The sequence below is a fragment of the Sorex fumeus genome, unplaced genomic scaffold, assembly GCF_029834395.1.
Source record: "Sorex fumeus unplaced genomic scaffold, SorFum_2.1 ptg000021l, whole genome shotgun sequence".
Lineage (NCBI taxonomy): Eukaryota > Metazoa > Chordata > Mammalia > Eulipotyphla > Soricidae > Sorex > Sorex fumeus.
This window is the reverse complement of record NW_026606078.1, coordinates 7,849,304-7,867,980: the sequence shown is the minus strand read 5'-3', so window position 1 is coordinate 7,867,980 and position 18,677 is coordinate 7,849,304. Positions and strand designations below refer to the sequence as shown.

Sequence of the window (18,677 nt, the reverse complement as noted above, 5' to 3'; positions counted from 1 at the left end):
GGTAGTGAGGCTGAGCAGAGGAGAAACCTATTGTGGAGAGGAAACCTATCAGGGAATTAAAAAGAATAGAGGAAACGCCCCCAAATAGAATCGTCTGAGCATTTCATACAACGGCCATTTTCAGCTTCAAGAGGGGAAGTTATCACCACCAATACGCAGGTTACCCTCCCTATTCTTTTCCTTTATAAAAAAATGTATTCATTTAGATAGAAGAGGCAACTTCTGCCTTAGTAATAATTCTACCCACTTTAGAGCCTTTACACAGCCTCACTAGAACGATGCTTCCCAAAGTGTAGTTTCACTAAATACTCCAAATAAAAGCCATTATTCTCACTGCCAGATCAAACACTGGCTCATTGTTCAATCACAGGTTCACATATGTGCATCCTAGATTTAAAAAACCTATAGAGTATTTCAAAAATTTTTTCAAAGACGGATTTACTGGTAGCATATATGATTTTTAAATAAATGGCGAATGAAAAGTTATTTTATTTATTTATATTTTTGTGGGTAGATCTTGGGGCCCAGTACCACATGCCAGGGGACTGAATTCAAGGCACGCACTCTACCCATTGAGCCACATTCCTGATCTGGTAGAATCAGGTTTTTAAGATTACAAGATGTCTTATAAGTTTTCTTCCACATAGAAGTATATAATGAAAGTTTCCAGTCAGCAGTGATTGGCCCTTCTTCATCCGCCTTCAGTTTCTGGAGATCTCTCCTGGAAATTTGAGTCTCTGTTTGAACCTAGGGACTCTCCCCCTTTCTGAGTCTGAGCACTCTATGTATTCCCTTTCTTATATGGCCAACCTGACTCAAGAAAGCAGAAAACTTTGCTTTAAGGTTTGTTGCTCCTCTTTGGCGTATGATTAGCTATTAGCTTAACTTAGTGTTCTTGAATATTTTCATACTTGTAGAACAGCATCTGTCCTGCATTCTGGTCCAGAGATCAGAACTTATAACCAGACAGAAGATCAGTTAGTTTTGAACGCTTACACCTACATACTGACAATAATATGGGGGTCAATTGTTGAAAACCACTGGTCTAACTAGTCAGAAATAGATGGACTGATAATTCTTCTGATATATTTTACCTGTTTTTACTTCCCTTCACAGATTTAAATATATGCCAGTGCCACTCTGTTTTCCACCAATAGAACTCATAAAATAAATACACTTTGAGGTACTTCACTTGGAAAAGTTTTTATCAGGGATCTGTTTGCATCAGGCTCTGAAACCAGAGCTTTTATCATTTTCTTGCTCTCACATGTTATATTCTTTCAGTGTATACAGTCTTTTAAGTGGTAGGATATACCTAAGTTAAGTCATTCATTTTTTATGTCATTTCTAATTTTTTTATTTTTCTGGTTTGTATTATACTTGTGCTTATGTTTGATAACAGTAAAAGAATACAAATGAGAATTGCAGAGCAACGGTATACAGATCAGAACACAGGTGTTTTAATAATACAACCACTCATTTTGAGATTCTTAATTCTTCTAAACAATTTAATCCATAAACACTGCTCATTGATGACATTAAGTAGCAAAATATCATCAAAATAAATAGTATACATTCATGATTTATTCACTCATTCACCTAGAAAGTTATCATTGGGAAGGCTACAACAGAAACTCATCAAAACACGAGTTGTTATAAGTTGTACTTATTATATTCATCAAGCATAGTAGGTGCTAAGAACCATTTGTGATTCATATTAGCTTTTAGGTAAAGCAGAATGTAAATCATTTTTCTATAATTAAACTGTTTAAATCATCCTTTTATATAAACAGATATCTAAAATAAGAAGTAAGTGTAAATTATAAATTACAATGGTAGAAAAGTATGATGGTTCCTAATTATGGTATGAAAACAAATTACAATCTAGTTGAAAGAGTATTTTTCATCACAAAGTAAAATTTCTTAAAAATATTACTTTATTATTTTTGGTTGAGTAACTATCAAGTAAAAAGGTCGAACAAAACTTTTCTCTTACAAATGAAGAAGTATGAAATTAAAACAAAATCTAATCATCGAATGATTATATAATAAATATCTTTCTGATTTTATCACTTAACATATGTAAATAAATATTCAGTGCATGAAAAATTAAATCTCTTGAGATCAAGTTTTCTTTGGATCGTTTTCATTTTAAAACATCTTCATCTATATATACATATAAACTTTCTATTTAAAATATATCACTCAGCAGCTTTTTCTTATTAATGGACTTGTGCAACCAGAATGCTAATGTAGGGGCTGAAGCAACAGTACAGTAGGTAGAGTGGGTAGGGCACAGATTATAGCTCTACACCCATCCTGAAGTGACCATTATTCTACTTTTTCAAGATTACTTATTCCAGAATATTCATATTTTAGAATCGTATAATATTTGTTTTTTGTGACCATCTTATTCAACTTAGGACATATCATGTGTCTACGATTTATTCATTTTATAGCCTGTATCAACAGTACATTCCCTTTTTGCCAAATAAACCATATAGAAAAAACATTTATTTATGATTCAGTTGATAGACTTTGTTTCTTTTTTTTTGTCTACTGAAATTAATGTTGCTATTAGTATTTATGTACTGTTTTAATAAGATTGTATTTTCACTTTTTCAAAGTTTATACACATAGCAGTGAAATTGATAGGTTATATGGGAAACTAATGAACTATTTCCAAAGTAATGTTTAAACTTTCCAACTGTTAAAATTTAAAATTAATGCCAAGATATCTAAGTATATAAAAATGGACACAGCTTATATTTTCCTTTATTAATTCCATGCAATGTTTTCCACTCATTTTGTGCAATAATATTTCAATAAAATTCTGGGATGAAATTCTTGGTTCAAAAATTAGAAACTAAGTTTTTTCTTTGTAATGAAGTTGCTGACATTAAATGTCAATGATTTATTTAGTTAAAACATTAAAAATAATAAAGATACTTTGATTATTTTTAATGCACTTTGTATTATTTCTATTACTATCTAGGATGCATGTAAACTTGTTTTTTTCAAAGATTCCAATATATTTTAATAATTTAGCTTCATGAATGCCTCATAGTGTCAGATTTCACATCTGCCAAGTGAAGAGTTCAACTGTCTATAATCCTACTTATAAAACTTGTACTGTACTCAGCTATCTTAAGTAGTTACAGTTCTATTTTGTTTCATGTTTTTATTTATCATAAGTAAAACAAAATAGAAAGAAAATAATATAATTTCATGTGCCTCTTCAAGTGCAGTTATTATTTTTCTTTAATAAAGTAGTTGAGATATAGACTTACACTTGAAATATGAAAAATAATTGTCCTCATTGCCACAAAATATTTTTATGTATTTATTTATGTATATAACACAGAAATCATAGGTGCTGTGATTTATAATACTATCAGTGATAGGATATCATCATAGTATCAGATTCACTCTACCAGAAGACTATTTTTATTTTTATTTGTAATAAGATGGGCTGGAGCGATAGCACAGTGAGTAGGGCATTTGCCCTGCATGCAGCCCAAGTAGCTGACCCGAGTTTGATTCCTCTGCCCCTCTAGGAGAGCCTGGCAAGCTACCGAGAGTATCTTGCCCACACGGCAAAGCCTGGCAAGCTACCCATGATATATTCAATATGCCAAATATAGTAACAAGAAGTCTCAACAATGGAGACGTTACTGGGCCCTCTCGAGCAAATCAATGAACAATGGGAGGACAGTGCTACAGTGCTTGTAATAAGATTGGGCAGTTTTGTTCGGGGCCACATCCAACAGTGCTCAAGACTTACTGCAGGCTCTGTGGACAGAGATTCCCCTCCCCAATAGGGGTCAGGGAACCATATATGATACCAGGGATCTAATCTGGGTTGGCTGCGTTCAAGGCACACTCTACCTAATGTGTTATCTTTCTGGGCCAAAAGAAAATTTTTTGTTTGTTTTGGGAACATACTTGGAGGTGCTCAGGGCTTCTCCTGAATCTGGACTCAAGGATCACTTTTGGCAGGCTCAGGGTGAAATGGGGAATGAACCCAGGCTGGCCTTGTGCAAGGTAAATGCCCTATCTTGCATTTGGAATATGCAATATTCTATACTACAGCTCCAGACAGAAACAAAATATTTTTAGACTTCAGTTAGTTCTCCACTGCCACCTCTGCAGCTCTGAGCAGTGGCTACTTAAAAGAGCCCCAATGAAAGACTGAAGGACACAAAGGACTGACCTGTTCTCCTCTGGGATGTGAAGAGACATGAATTGCAAGGGATCCAAACACTGCACCAACCAGCCTTGACGCTCGCTGATCCGAGAGACATCCACCTTCAAGAACTGATTTGGCATTCTGCTCCACAAGACGTGTGATAAAAATTGCACATGAAGACGTGGGGGGCACTGTGGCACTGGGTTTTTGTGTTCACTCTTGAACAACCCCGCAGAAAGTGGCATCACATTCTAGGGAATGGGGAAGTATAAAAATAATTAAGTTAGAATACCTTGGGATTAACGATATATATAACTATAATACTACACACACACACACACACACACACACACACACACACACACGGGGGGGGGGTGTTAATGGGGTTGGAGTGATAGTTAAGTGGGTAGGGAGCTTGCCTTGCATATGGCTGACCTGGGTTTGGTTCCTGACATCCCATAGGTACCCCATGGACCACCAGGAGTAATTCCTGGTGTGCAGAGCCAGAAATAAGAGATGAACACAACTGGGCATGGCCCAAATAACAAAAATTAGTAATAAAATAAGACAAATTTTAAAAAGAAGTCATGGAAGTAGTATATACTATATATCAAGTAAAATCAACACAAAACATTAGGAGAATTTGGGTGGAAGAGCTTCTGAAGGCTAAATGAAGTAAAACTGTAACATAATATATAAGATATTAAGGTGGACAAATATAGGTTATGGGCTGTTTCATTCCCTTGTCCTCTGCAACAATGGTTTTCAACTGCTGGTCTATAGACCTGTGCTGATTCAAAGGCATGAAAATGTCATAAATACTGCTTTATGGCATACAAAATATAACCATAGGTTCTCCATACTGTTTTATCAAGCTGGGTCCTTAGAGAAACCTACCACTTCTTCACTACATTGCTAAACTCCTGAAAGAGAAGTCTTACCAATATGGAATACTCTGTTTCTGTGTGTTGGTGTGTGTGTGTGTGTGTGTGTGTGTGTGTGTGTGTGTGTGTGTATTTGGCTCAATTTCTTTCTGTGTCTCTATCTCTAGCAGTTTGTCCCTGTTATCTTTAAACAACTCAGTCACTTATAAGTTTATTGGGTTTTAGTGACTAGTAGTATACCAAAGATAGCTTAACAGATAAATCTGATGACAATCAAACAAAAAATTAAGTTAAAGAATTAATCAAAAGCTTTTTGTGCTTTCTTCCACCTCCACTATGCATTTTCAATCTTATACAATTCCTTCAATAGGATCTCTTTAGTTCCTGAAAGCTAATTCAACCACTTGAATGCCTGACTGCTTCTGGGCTACATAAAATCAATTCTGATGTTTCTTCAGTATTATCTTCAGTGTTCCTTTCTTTTTCTTAAGTATTTTCTTTGCATTCTTTAGAGTGACTCAGCATCAAACTCATGTTCTTATTTTCTTTGGGTGATGGAAAAGGGATCATTTTAAGCACAAAAAATATATCAATAAACACAACAGATTAAGTCTGTGCTCTTATACAGCTTCCACTACAAGAAGAAACAAAAAAATAAACAAACCTGGACACCTAAAAAAAATAAGGAGAATGTGAGAGGCTATTGCCGGGGTAGGGGTTGGTGGGGGTGTTAAATGGGAAAAAGATAAAAAAAAAAAAATCAGGTGATAAGAACCATGGAAAGCAGAACAAAGGAGTTTGCCTTGCACAGGGCTGACCTCAGGTCAAAACTCAGCATTTCGCATGGTGCCATGAGCCCCACCAGGATTAATCCCTGAGTGCAGCACCAGGCGTAAGTCTTGATGACAGCTGGGTGTGACCCCCACCCCACGTCCCCAAAATCAACTATGGGATATACAGATAGAAATGGCTGTATTTTTGGCTTGAGTAAAGGATGGATAACAGATAGAATCAGAGAGGTGACATGATATCTAATCCTTTAGATCTTGAGAACTATTAGAAACAAGTGGTTTTCACTCCTAGATGTCCAGGATTTTGAGGATGGGATAAAACAGTTTGGGATCATATTTTAAAGCAGTAACAGATACTTTGGTTGTTGTAGAGTAAATAACTTGAGCAAAAATGAATTAAAGAAGCCCCCTGCCCCCTCCCTGAGACTAATGGTATTAGTGATCAGAGTGAGAGAAGCAGAAATGAGGAGGTGGAGAGACCAGACACTAGAGAATTAAATGGAAATAGGGGTCATGAAATGTTAAAAAAGTGAAGTCAAAAATGACACTAAAGTTTACATTTGAGCAGCTAGATTAGACATGCAAGAAGAAAACAGATCAGGCAGATTAGATTAAGAGGCTAAAACCCAATCAATTGTGCAATTTGGGGCATAGGCAACTTTTAGTAAACAGGAATCTGCAAAAAGTGAATCACGTTTGCAGAAGCTATACTCATTTTTATGTCTGAAAAATTACTCAAATTTCCCGTCTCCTCTTATTTTCAGTCTTTATTTCACTATGGTATAGATTTTTTTTTATCATTTTGCTAAAATTTCTCTAGAAAGATCAATAAAAATTCTCAATAAACACCAAGCCCTGAACACTGCAGGGTATGGCCCAGGAATGGAAAGGGGGGGGGGGGGGGGAAAAAGGGAAAAAAAGGAAAACTAAGTCTCCTTTCTAGTCCCCTATTCTGAAACCTTCATTTTGAAGATGATAATCTCTGAGTTTGAGGGGGTTCCACCCACACACACTTTGCTAATCTGAACTTCTTAAATGGAACTAAAACTCTATGTTTTGTTCTGGCCTCCACTTTGATTTTCTCATCAAGATCAATTATGTCCTGCCCACTCCCCAAAGTCCAATATGAACAGGAGATTTGAGCATGGACTCCATACTGACCTCTATCTCTTATCTGAGTCACAGAGTTGATGAGTGATTTGTAGGGTCCCAACCCCTAACCCTGCTTCTAAGTTTAAAATCTGGAAATCAGGTCACAACATGGACTTATAATAAACGTTTGCTTTTAAGTCCTAGACACACTAGGTATCTGAGAAATTACTTTAACTTCTTTAGAAAATCATACTGACTGTCATTTCCCTGCTTGCTGGATGCTTGATTATTATTTAATATGAAATAAAACAACAACAAATTTACAGGCTGGAGCAATAGCACAGCAGTAGGGCCTTGCACACAGCCGGCCCAGCCAAGCCGGGGTTTGATTTTTCCGCCCCTCTCGGAGAGCTCGGCAAGCTACCGAGAGTATCTCGCCTGCACAGCAGAGCCTGGCAAGCTACCCGTGATGTATTCGATATGCCAAACACAGTAACAACAAGTCTCACGATGGAGATGTTACTGGGCCCGCTCAAGAAAATTGATGAACAATGGGAGGACAGTGATACAGTGATACAGTGATGAAATAAAATGACACATTAAGTTATCTACCCAAATTGTAAAAACTGATTTCTTTAATACTCATGTGATATTAGAATATCTGTAAGAACTGGGAATCAAATAAAAGTAGAAACTGAGTCACAAGGTTTGGGGTATATATTCAATGTTACTGAGTCATCAAGAGAAACTATTATATGTACCCTGATATGTGTCTGGCTTCAATATTTACAATTGCAAACTTCAGTTCATTTACCTAAGCTTTAACAAGCTCTCCTCTTTGTTATATTAGTAGCCTTAGGAGCGATAGCACAGCGGATAGTGCATTTGTCTTGCACATATCCGACCAGTCCGACCCGAGTTCGATTCCTCTGCCCCTCTTCGTAGCCTGGCAAGCTACCAAGAGTATCTCACTTAGACGACAAAGCCTGGCAAGCTACTCGTGACGTATTCAATATGCCAAACACAGTAACAATAAGTCTCACAATGGAGATGTTACTGGGCCTACTAGAGGAAATTGATGAACAATGGGACGACAGTGCTACAGTGCTATTTATCCAAACCAAACATATAAATCAATCCTTATTTATTCTTGCTTGGAGCACCTGAATCCAACTGATCAATAATTCTTATTAAACTAATTCATTATCGTATTAATTTGTTTTCTAAAATACCTCACTTACCATTTTCATGATTCTCAACATTGTCTCTTGTGTAAAGAATAGCAAACTGTCGGTACCTAACTGATAATGTCAGTAGATATGTCTCGATCCTCCACTTTATCACCTTCATGTTACTATCAACATATTTTTTCAATAGGATTTTCAGGATCCCTAATATCCTGTTTTTACATAGGACAATCTGCTGGACATATTTCCAGAAGACTGTCCTAAAAATGTTAACTACTCAGTATGGTAGAATTAATATTATAGTCAATCATATTAAAAATGTTTTGAATTGAACTTGGTCTATATTCCATCCACATGATTCTGTGGGCCCATCATGGAAAGCATTCTTGATACAGTTACATCAAATTCCTTAACTTTTGGCACTTTTATTCTTACATATTTCTCATGTTTTCTTTCTCTCTGTCTAAAATGTCCCTACCTACTAAAAAAACCATTAAGTCTTCTAGTCAACAGCCGATGATTAATCGAAATGTAACTCAGCTCCTCTTTCAGCTTTACTTTATCCACTTATCCAATTTAGTTCTTTTCTCTAGACCCCTACAATATTTTGAAGATGATAATTTTCTAGAATTTACCATAATGCATAATAGTTTCAGAAACTATCCTGAAACTATTTTATCTTTTTTTGAAATGAAAGGGGATTCTCATAACCCGCTCCAAGGAACCACAGGGCCACTCTTGGCAATTACCACCCAGTCGTATGTTTCATTGTTATGTCCTGACAACGGATCAAAATCCATAAGGTTGTAGTTCCCACGACCTTCAGGAGTCAAACCCAACAATGCTGGGGGCCTTTGAGGGCTGTACTCTAGGCAGGGGCAATATGATGACAGGGGTCAAACTCAAGACCATGCAAAACATGCACCACTGAGCCCTGATCTATCCCACTGGATCCTGATTTCAGACCCTTCATTCTATTTACTGTCTTGCCAATGAATTACTGGTGAGCTGAAGTTTGGTCATTTTTTGTCCTTGTATCGTCCTTTTTTCATGAATAATATGCTGACGACCCAAGAGTAACCTTTTTTTATTGATTCCATTACCCCAGTGATATGAAAGAAAAGTTTTATAATATTCAACTACAGATACTGTTTCTTATTTTTATTTAGTTTTAATTTTAATTAGATTTTATTTTATTTTGGTTTTAGGGCTGCACCCAGTGATGTCCAGAGGTTACTCTTGGCTCAGCACTCAGGAGTTTCTCCTGGCAGTGCTCATGTGAACAATAGAGATGCCAGTGATTGAACCAGGGTCTGTCGTGTGCAACACAAGCATTCTATCTGTGTATTCCAGTCCCATGGATACCTTTTATCATGGGTGGGTAGGTCACACCCAGTGGTGCTCAGGGGACCATTTGGGATGCTGGGGATTGAACCTAGCTCAGCCACATGCAAGACAAACTCCCTGCCTACTGGACTATCTCTCTGGTCCCAGAATATCTTTTTTTTTGAAGAATGATCTGTGTGAATAATAAGAGCACTAATAAAATATTGAGCCCTTTTTGGAAGCAAATGCTAGAAAATAATACCAAAAATGAGTCTCACCTTTATTCTTCCCAACTCAAACTGAAAAACATTAGGACTGGTAGCTTGTGCAAAAACTGCAGGAAATAATTTTGTACTTGGTTCAACCTGCAACAAATGAATTTGCTATTAAATAAGAAATGGAACACAAATATTATATTTTCTTTACAAAAAATTAGGAATACTTTACAGAAGAAAATCAAGAGACTTTTCCTCTCTTTAATTTCATGACTGTGTTTACAGTTTTGAGAACAAGTACTAATTGTTCTGTCAAGTATTCAAATTGAATTCAAACAAACAATCCACTAAATTCTAATTTTAAGATTCCTGTGATTCAACACCCAAAAGGAGAGAGAGAGCAAAAGGGAATGCCCTGCCACAGAGGCGGGGTGGGGTGGGGGTATGGGGTGAGGGTGGTGGGAGGGATACTGGGATCATTGGTGGTGGAGAATGGGCACTGGTGAAGGGATGGGTACTCAATCGTTGTATGATGGAAATGTAAGCACATCTGGAACTGTATCTCATGGTGATTCATTAAAAAAAAAAAAGATTCCTGTGACTAATTACTATGTATTTCCTCTAATGTATTTCTTCTAATGGGTCTAAAAGGTTTTCTTCCCCGACGTGAGTTCCCATCCCAACCACCTACCTGATAGTATGTGCTCAGTTCCTTGCCATTGGCAGTAAACGTGAGCAGCCCGCTGGCTGCATCCACCACACAACCAATCTCCAGACCATTATTGTTCCGTCCTTGCCCAGGGCTCATGCTCTCGCCTGCGCACACCATGTAGCAGTTGCTGCGTTTGATGCTAAATTTCAAAGGAACATATTTTTATCTTTGTACAACCGCAGATATAATGGGAAGCGTGTATTTCTTGCAAACTAAACCTAAATTATGCTGCGCAAGCAACAAGCTCATGCTGTAATGGGAGAGGTGCACAATGGGCCCAATTCTGTGATTCTGAGCAAAACTCCATTGGCTTCAGTAGATTATTTAGAATCAGGTCTTTCAGGTCTCTGAATTTCACACCTCATGGAGACAGGTTGACAAGTTGCAACCACTTAAGAACTGGCCTGCACCTCCTCCAAAACTCAAACCAAACTGGACCTTTTTCTGAGGTTCAAAAAAGTTTAACTCTATAATAATCATTCAAATTTGTCATTTTCATTCTCGGTTGTTTTATTTTCCAAACTGCTTGTTCTGAGATGAGAAGCATTAGTTTCCAAGCACTATCCAAATTCTCAGGCAAATTCTACATGAGCCATTGGTGATTCGATATATTTAAAATTTGCCTACTAATATTGTCCCTTAATGGACAATTCCTGATTGTCTGTTATGAGAGAGAAATAGCTAAACTATGCATATAATTTGTGATCATAACAACAAACCCCCACCTAAGTTTTACCGTCATCAAGAACTTTATCAAAGATGGTAATAGACATACTCTGAATTTCCCTCCCATACTGTGCTACAGTACTGTGGATGCATTAATTAGGCTACACAAAAAAGGCTCAAGGCAGGCAAGATAAGAAGAAAATAACAAAAAGGCTGAGCTACTTTGAGTAACCGCTAGTTATCTGTTTCTTTGCACCACATACATGAGATAGAACAACCCTTTCAGTGGCCTGTACCCCTACACCAAAATCAGCTCTCAGTTATTCCAGAGTTATTTCCTTCTATTATAGCCATATCTGAAAATTAATGTATGTCCCCCCAAGAATATTCTTGGCAACAGAAATACTGATGGAAAGCGCTCTTTCATGAGAAGTTTTTGCTCGGCCCAAGTGCAAAGTTCATTACATTTCAAGTGTTATAACCTGAAGGCAGGAAAGTGAGCTTCCAGTCACCAAAACTGATGGTGCAGGTATAAAGGAAAAGCAAGTTTATGGAGGACTCTTTCTATGAGACCTGTCACAGCAGATCAGAGAGGATGCATGGGCACGAAAGGTTGATGCAAATGATTAGATCTTCTCTTGTCTTATTCTGCAAGGAAGATAGCCTTCTTCACTTTTTTGAAGGTTTGGTTTGAGCTTGATTGTTTTACAAATGAAAAAAGGATGGCACAGAAAGTTTAACTGACTTACCCAAAGCCACACAGCGAGTCAATGGCAAAGCTGAGGAAAGAACCCACTACTCCTCAGTCTGAGTTCCAATGTGTCCACCTGGTCTAAACTATTAGCCCATATGTCTTTATACTTTTTGTCCCACCACAAAACCAGTTCCCTGGATACATATCAGATCCCATGTTACATGCCCATCTCCAATCCCTAAAACAAAGGTAACTACTTATAAACAAAATTGTTAAACTTGTATAAATTCACCTGAAGGAACACATGATGTTTATACAAATGCGGAGATATAGCTCTTATTTACGTGTCTTGCTTATAACATTCAGATTTGTATTGGTTCATACGAATAACAAAAGAATACTGATGTTAACAGCCTGAAAAAAATTGTCTCTCTATATGAAATATTATTCTGAGTATGAAAGTCAAGAAAAAAAGTCTAGAATTATCAACAGTTTTAGCATATGTCACTCATGCAAAAACAAAAACATCAAGACATACCAACCTTTCATGCACTTTTCCTTTCTCATCTCCTAGAGTAACAGTTACTGTACGAACTCTGTCCAAGTCAAAGCCTGTATCGTACTGATGGAAATCTGATGTAATCCAGCCTACCCATACATTAGCAGGCTCTTGACCAGGAAAGATTCTCACTGAATAATAGTACTGTCAAGATAGAAAAATCAAGTTGTTTATAATTGAAAAAAATTAAACTAATTTGCAGTGTCTGAATTTCCTAAGGATATTTTTCTCTGTTTAAAATAATTTAATTAAAATGTTGAAAGTACTGACAATGCAAAATTTAAAAAAAATTAGAGATTCTGAATCCAGTCAAAAATAATGGGGGAGACAAATGATTCATCTGAGCATAAGCTAAATGACTTGAGGTTTCTAAGAATGCCTATATATTATTTATACACAATCAAAATATGTGTTTATAAATTGTTGAAGTTAAAGTTAGAAATTTAGGGGCAGGCAAGTTTCATATATCTTTAGCTTATACATATATATACTTTTTATGTTACCATTTTCATATTAGCCACTTCTTTCAATACATCTCATCTTATTGCTAATTTACATTCACATGCCCTTAAAATCATTTTGAAATTGGTAAGGTCTATGTGTAAAAATCTAGTTAAATATGGATGTATGAAGTCTCACCAAAATACAATAGATATATCTTTCCCGTTTGGTATTTTAGGGACAACTGCTTTCAAAATCTAAAATTGTTAACAAAAAATATTGACTTTTAACAAAATAAGATTATTTTATTTTATATATTTCATTAAGATGATTTAATAAATATATACTTGGAAATTAAATATGGATTAAATGTCCATTAAAGATATTTTTCCTAAAGTAACCCTTATATATATAAAGACTATAGATAGTACACTTTTGTTTTTAATTTTAAGTTCCCAAAATATAAGTAAATAATTAAAAAATAAATCAGCTCTGGGTCAGAAAAATGATAAGGGAATTAAGTCAAGCTCTTTGTATGCAGCTGACCATGGCTTGATCAGTCCTCCAAGCACTGTCAGCAGCACTCTCTGAGCATAGAGCAAGAAATGACACCTTTAACTTCTTGGCTGAAGTGATAGTACAGCGGGTAAGGTTCTTGCCTTGCATGCATCTGACCTGGGTTAGATCCCCAGCACCTATATGGTCTCCTGAGCTTCACCAGAAGTGATTCCTGAATGCAGAGCCAGGACTAAACCCCAAACACTGCTGGGTGTCATGCTGAAACAAAAACTTTAACTTCCTAGGCATCTGAGTTTTGTATTTAAATCTTTCATACAATTCTCAAGAACTCAGGAGCTCAGGAATAAATCCACCCTATAATTAATAATAATGTTGATGATTAATAGTAATAATAATGATTAATAATAATAGTGGGCTGGAGCGAGAGCATAGCGGTAGGGCGTTTGCCTTGCACACAGCCAGCCCGGCCGAGCCAGGTTCGATTCCTTGGCCCCTCTCGAGAGCTCGGCAAGCTACTGAGAGTATCTTGCCCGCAGGGCAAGGCCTGGAAAGCCTGGCAAGCTGTCCGTGATGTATTCGAGATGCCAAACACAGTAACAACAAGTCTCAGGATGGAGATGTTACTGGGCTGCTCGAGCAAATCAATGAAAAACAGGAGGACCGTGACCATGAATAATAATAATGATGAGTCAGCTGAGTATGATAAGTCAAAGTAAGATACACAGCTGATAAATGGAAATGAACAACAGGAGCTACTATCTCTTACTGTGGACGTTTGCATCAGGTAATCATAGTCATCCCGATCATCTGCAAGGACATCTTCAGTAAGTCTTGCAGAATGGCTTGTGCTGTAATCAGGTTTTGTTCTTCTAAGTAAAAATCTGAAATGTTATAGGAAAAAGAAGAAGAAACAATAAAGTGTTTTTGACTTTTTTCAAACTCAAGCATATAATTAATTTACTGGTTTTAACCAGATTGATTTTGAGCCCCAGAGTATTTGCCAATAATTAGAGATATTTTTGGTTGTCCCAACAAGAGAGATTGCAAATGAATAGAGGTTCGGAAGGTGAATAAATATACTGTAATACACAAGGCATAGTCAAACAACAAATGATTATCTGACCAAGAGTGTCATTATGTTGTGCAGAAAAAGATACTAAAGGAATTTGTCTTCTTTTCCATGAGAAAATACATTTACTGGGCTGGAACAATAGCACAGCGGGTAGGGCGTTTGCCTTGCATGCAGCAGACCTGGGTTCAATTCCCAGCAACCCATATGGTCTCCCGAGCACCACCAGGAATAATTCCTCATGAGTGCATGAGCCAGGAGTAACCCTTGTGCATCACCAGGTATGGCCCCCCAAAAAAAAGAAAAGAAAGGAAAAGAAAATACATTTTTAAGAAATACTCAGTGTCAACTTAGATGCAAGTAACTTAAAAACTAACCTATGTTTTTAAAAACTTAGTTTTTAAAAACTAACCTTTGATATGCCATAGCCATGCCTCCAGACCCTGCGCCTGGCTGTTTTATTCAGGGCAACCCAGAGTGGGCAGATGAGTTCTCTCCCCGCCCCAGTGGAGCCAAGAACCTCTAGAACTCAACCGCCCTCACACTCACGGCTGCTCTCCACATGCTCAGGTCAGGCCTCACTGGGTCAAGAACCTACTCCTGGACTGTGAGGCGACATCTCATACCTGTGGTGCAAGAGTAGTGCACCACATTTGATGGGCTTTAAAGTATAAAGCAACCGATCTTAGGGGGAAATATAATTTTACAGATAACACACACACGGCTCAACCTTTACATGTTAGTAATCTCTTACAGAAGGGCTTAATGGCTTCTGGGTGAAATACAACAATCTTCACACACTTTCCTCTAAGAAACCTTTTGTGGATAATTTTAGCAGATTAGTCATAACAAACAATACAAAATAAATTATTTCAGTTCTACTTTGGGGGCAGGGGTTGGTGTTCAGGATGGAAACATCCAAAACATGGTGGTGGGAAGGTGTAATGGTGGTAGGATTGGTGTTCAAATATTAAATGTAATCAGATATTGTTAACTACTTTATAAAAATAAAATAAAATAAAATTTAAAAACATAGTAAAAAACCAAAACCTAATCTATGGGAGTAAGGAGTTAAAATCATATATCTGTTAAGGAATTAAGATACAAAGTATATCAACAACTTTCAACTCAGCAAAAAAGCCAATGATCCAAAACCAAAAAAGGCCAAAGTTCCTAAATAGTGATTTCTCCAAAGTGATATACAAATAACCAACAATCATATGAAAAGGTGTTCAACTTCACTAACCATCAAGAGAATATAATTAAAAAACAAAACGAGGTATACTTCATATCCAATAGGATAGCCACCATGAAAGATAGACAGTAAAAAGAGTTTACAGGGATTTGGATAAATTAGTGTCCCTATGTTGTTACTGGGATTGTAAAATGGTGTGAATGCTATGAAAGTTAAATGAAGTTTCCTCAACAATGAAAATAGATAGGTATTTTCTATCTATGTTCATAGATATCTATATCTATCTGTGAGAGCAATCTCACCTTCAGATATATATTCTGAAGAACTAAGATTGGTATTATGAAAAGATATTTACACATTCCTGGTCAAAATAGAAGATGAAGTCAGTGCAAATGTACATCAATAAATGGCTGAATCAAATATATAAAAATACATTGGAATACTACTCATCCTTAAAGAAAACAAAAATTTCAACATGTGCTACAACCTGTATGAGCTGAGGGGAAAATGCTAAGTGAGATAAGTCACTAACAGACAAATACAAGATCATTCTACTAAGGTAAGGCAGCTAATGTAGTAAAAATTATAGAAACAAATGGTAGCATGGTGATTATCGAAGACAAGGAAGGTAGAAAAGGGTAATTGTTTAATAGATATCTAGCTTCAATTTTATAAAAATTTTTGAAAATATTTCACAACAATGTGAAGATGCTTAAAGCTTCTAAAATGTATCCTTTCAAAAAGTGAAAGTGGTCAATTTTAGACTATGTGATTTTACAATAACAAAATAAGTGCATTTGAAATAAGGTGATTCCTTGGGATTAGTATATCATTTTGGCAAAAAGAAAATGACGGCAAATGGGTTGTTTTATTGTCCTCTGTAGAATACTTGGCATACAATATTACAAATTGAAAATAAGCTTGTGAGTCTCAATGACCTTTGTTTCAGGCGAGAGGGCTTTTCCTGAGCATAATCCTTGTGGTTATTGAACTCTGGTTTTGTAGTTTCTTTATCTTTGTCAACTCGATCAGGCACTAAATGGCCATGTGCTGTCTTCATTAGAACCTCAAAGTCAGAATCTGCATCATAATCCTCCAAATCATTCTTGGGTCCAAAGAGACCTGCCCCCGGGAGTCCCGTCTTGGAGAAGACCTCTGCACATTCGATTGGCATGCTCAGACGATAAAACATGATGTCAGTGCTGCTGTTCTGAGAACCGAAGGACTTCTGGGTGATCTTTAAACATGGAGAACTGTCTATGGTACCATCTATTCTGGTCACCTAACACATGAAAAAACAAAAGTTAAAATTCTTATGATTTATGGCAATTCTGGTTCTTAAAGATCACTAACATGCATATATATATATATATATATATGTATTTACTTTATTTATTGACTTTTTGGATCACATCCAGTGATACTCAGGGGTTACTCCTGTCTGTGCACTCAGGAATTACCCCTGGCACTACTCCTGGGGACCTTAAAGATGCTGAGGATTCAACCTGGGTCAGTTGAGAAATGCCTTCCCTGCTGTACTGTTGCTCTTGTCCCATGCATGTGTCTTAAAAACATCAGAGTTCATGTGTGCAATATGGGTCTCCCAAAAAGTGCTCAGAGTGCCAGGGGGAAACTCTCAGGAATATTTTATCAACAAACAAGACCAATGTAAGTAATGTAAGTCCCACGGTGCCATCAGGGAGTGCTACCACTATCAGGGCCACCACGAAGTGTTCAGGGGTTGCCAGGGCTACAACAAATGATCACAGGACTAACCTACAGTTCAGAAATTAAACAGACCCTTGAGCACACATAGCAAACACACCTAAACCCTGTACTATCTCCCTAGTCCTATAGATCTCTTTCTAGTCAGAAAACAGTTGGAGTAATGTGTAGTGTATAAGAATCTCATGCAGAGTGAGCTGACAGTGCTTACATAAAAAGAGACTCATTTATTGTTACTTATCTTAAAGGTCACTTATAAAGTATATACACTCAGAAGTTTATTCGATGCTTAGATTTCACTACTGTGCAATAGATCAGAGCATCATTTTAGGTAAGCGACAGTAATTGTTCAAGCAGGACTCTCCATGAATATAGATATTCCACTCCTTATTTTGACGATAATCTTATTTTTAAAAGGAAAAGCAAACCTCAATATGTTCATGGTTTGATGGAACCTGGAGAAACTGAGGAAGCCTCTTGCTTAGCCACATGGTAATATCCCTGTTCGTATTAACAGCAAATGGTTCATAACCCTCTTGCAAACCACAGATGGTAAAATATTTCAGTGTGCTGACATCCTTCCCAAAGTTCATCCTTCCAACTTGAGCCACTCCAAGGCTACATACAGGTATAAATCCTGGAGGAAATAAAAGAAAAATCTTCATTATCATTAGAATAAGATCCTAGTAACAAGGATTTATCAAAAAAAATTCCTCCAGAACTCTTTGCTTTGTGACACATGTCATCCTAAGATGACAATAATAGTGAATGAAATAAAGTACTCTGACACCTCTGATACTAAATATCAACTGTAAAATCAGTATTTGATATGCACATCATAATTTATTACACATGAACTGTAATTTTTTAGGCATGTTTCTCCCTTTGACCTAGATTGTCTGTGAAATGAGAGAACTGCTTGGCAGTTCCCTGCCTAGTCCCTCTGTGATTTTAAGTAAATAATAATATAAGGAGAACCCGTCCTGTAACTTCCTAGATCAGGAGTGCAAATGACTCTCTTTCTAAAGGCAAGTGATAATGAAATGCCAAAGCGAGTTACTTTTCCACTTAAAGAGCTTGAAATATATAAACATAAGACATGTTCTACACTATGGATTTCTTTTTTATACATATCAAAGCAAAAAGGGTTGAGTCAGTGTTTTCAAAGTAGGCTTTCATTCATGAGATTTAATTTTTAAAGAAAAAAATGCTCCTCTTTTCATGAGGTACACTAGATCTACTTATGGAAAAAATAATTATTTTTTAAAGCAAACTCAGAAGCAAAATCCAAGTGAGGCACCTCAATTAGTCCCTTTCCCTTTGATGCTTATATTATAGATCAAGCATAACAGGGCACACCTAAGAAAATAATTAAGATGTAAATTTGAAGAATAAGCAAACAAGAAATTAATC

The 18,677-nt window shown here is 36.7% G+C and overlaps 1 protein-coding gene across 1 annotated transcript in view; it reads right to left on the bottom strand.

The window, feature by feature from the left end:
- Positions 1-18,677, bottom strand: part of RYR2 (ryanodine receptor 2) — a 754,458-nt gene that overhangs the window by 236,533 nt on the left and 499,248 nt on the right. The window contains exons 30-37 of the mRNA XM_056113587.1: positions 17,693-17,901; positions 16,478-16,821; positions 14,042-14,156; positions 12,299-12,459; positions 11,812-11,841; positions 10,376-10,535; positions 9,748-9,834; positions 4,214-4,440 (exon numbers count right to left, since the gene is read on the bottom strand). Of these exons, the coding sequence (XP_055969562.1) occupies positions 4,214-4,440; positions 9,748-9,834; positions 10,376-10,535; positions 11,812-11,841; positions 12,299-12,459; positions 14,042-14,156; positions 16,478-16,821; positions 17,693-17,901 (1,333 nt within the window). The remainder of the gene's footprint in view (positions 1-4,213; positions 4,441-9,747; positions 9,835-10,375; positions 10,536-11,811; positions 11,842-12,298; positions 12,460-14,041; positions 14,157-16,477; positions 16,822-17,692; positions 17,902-18,677) is intronic.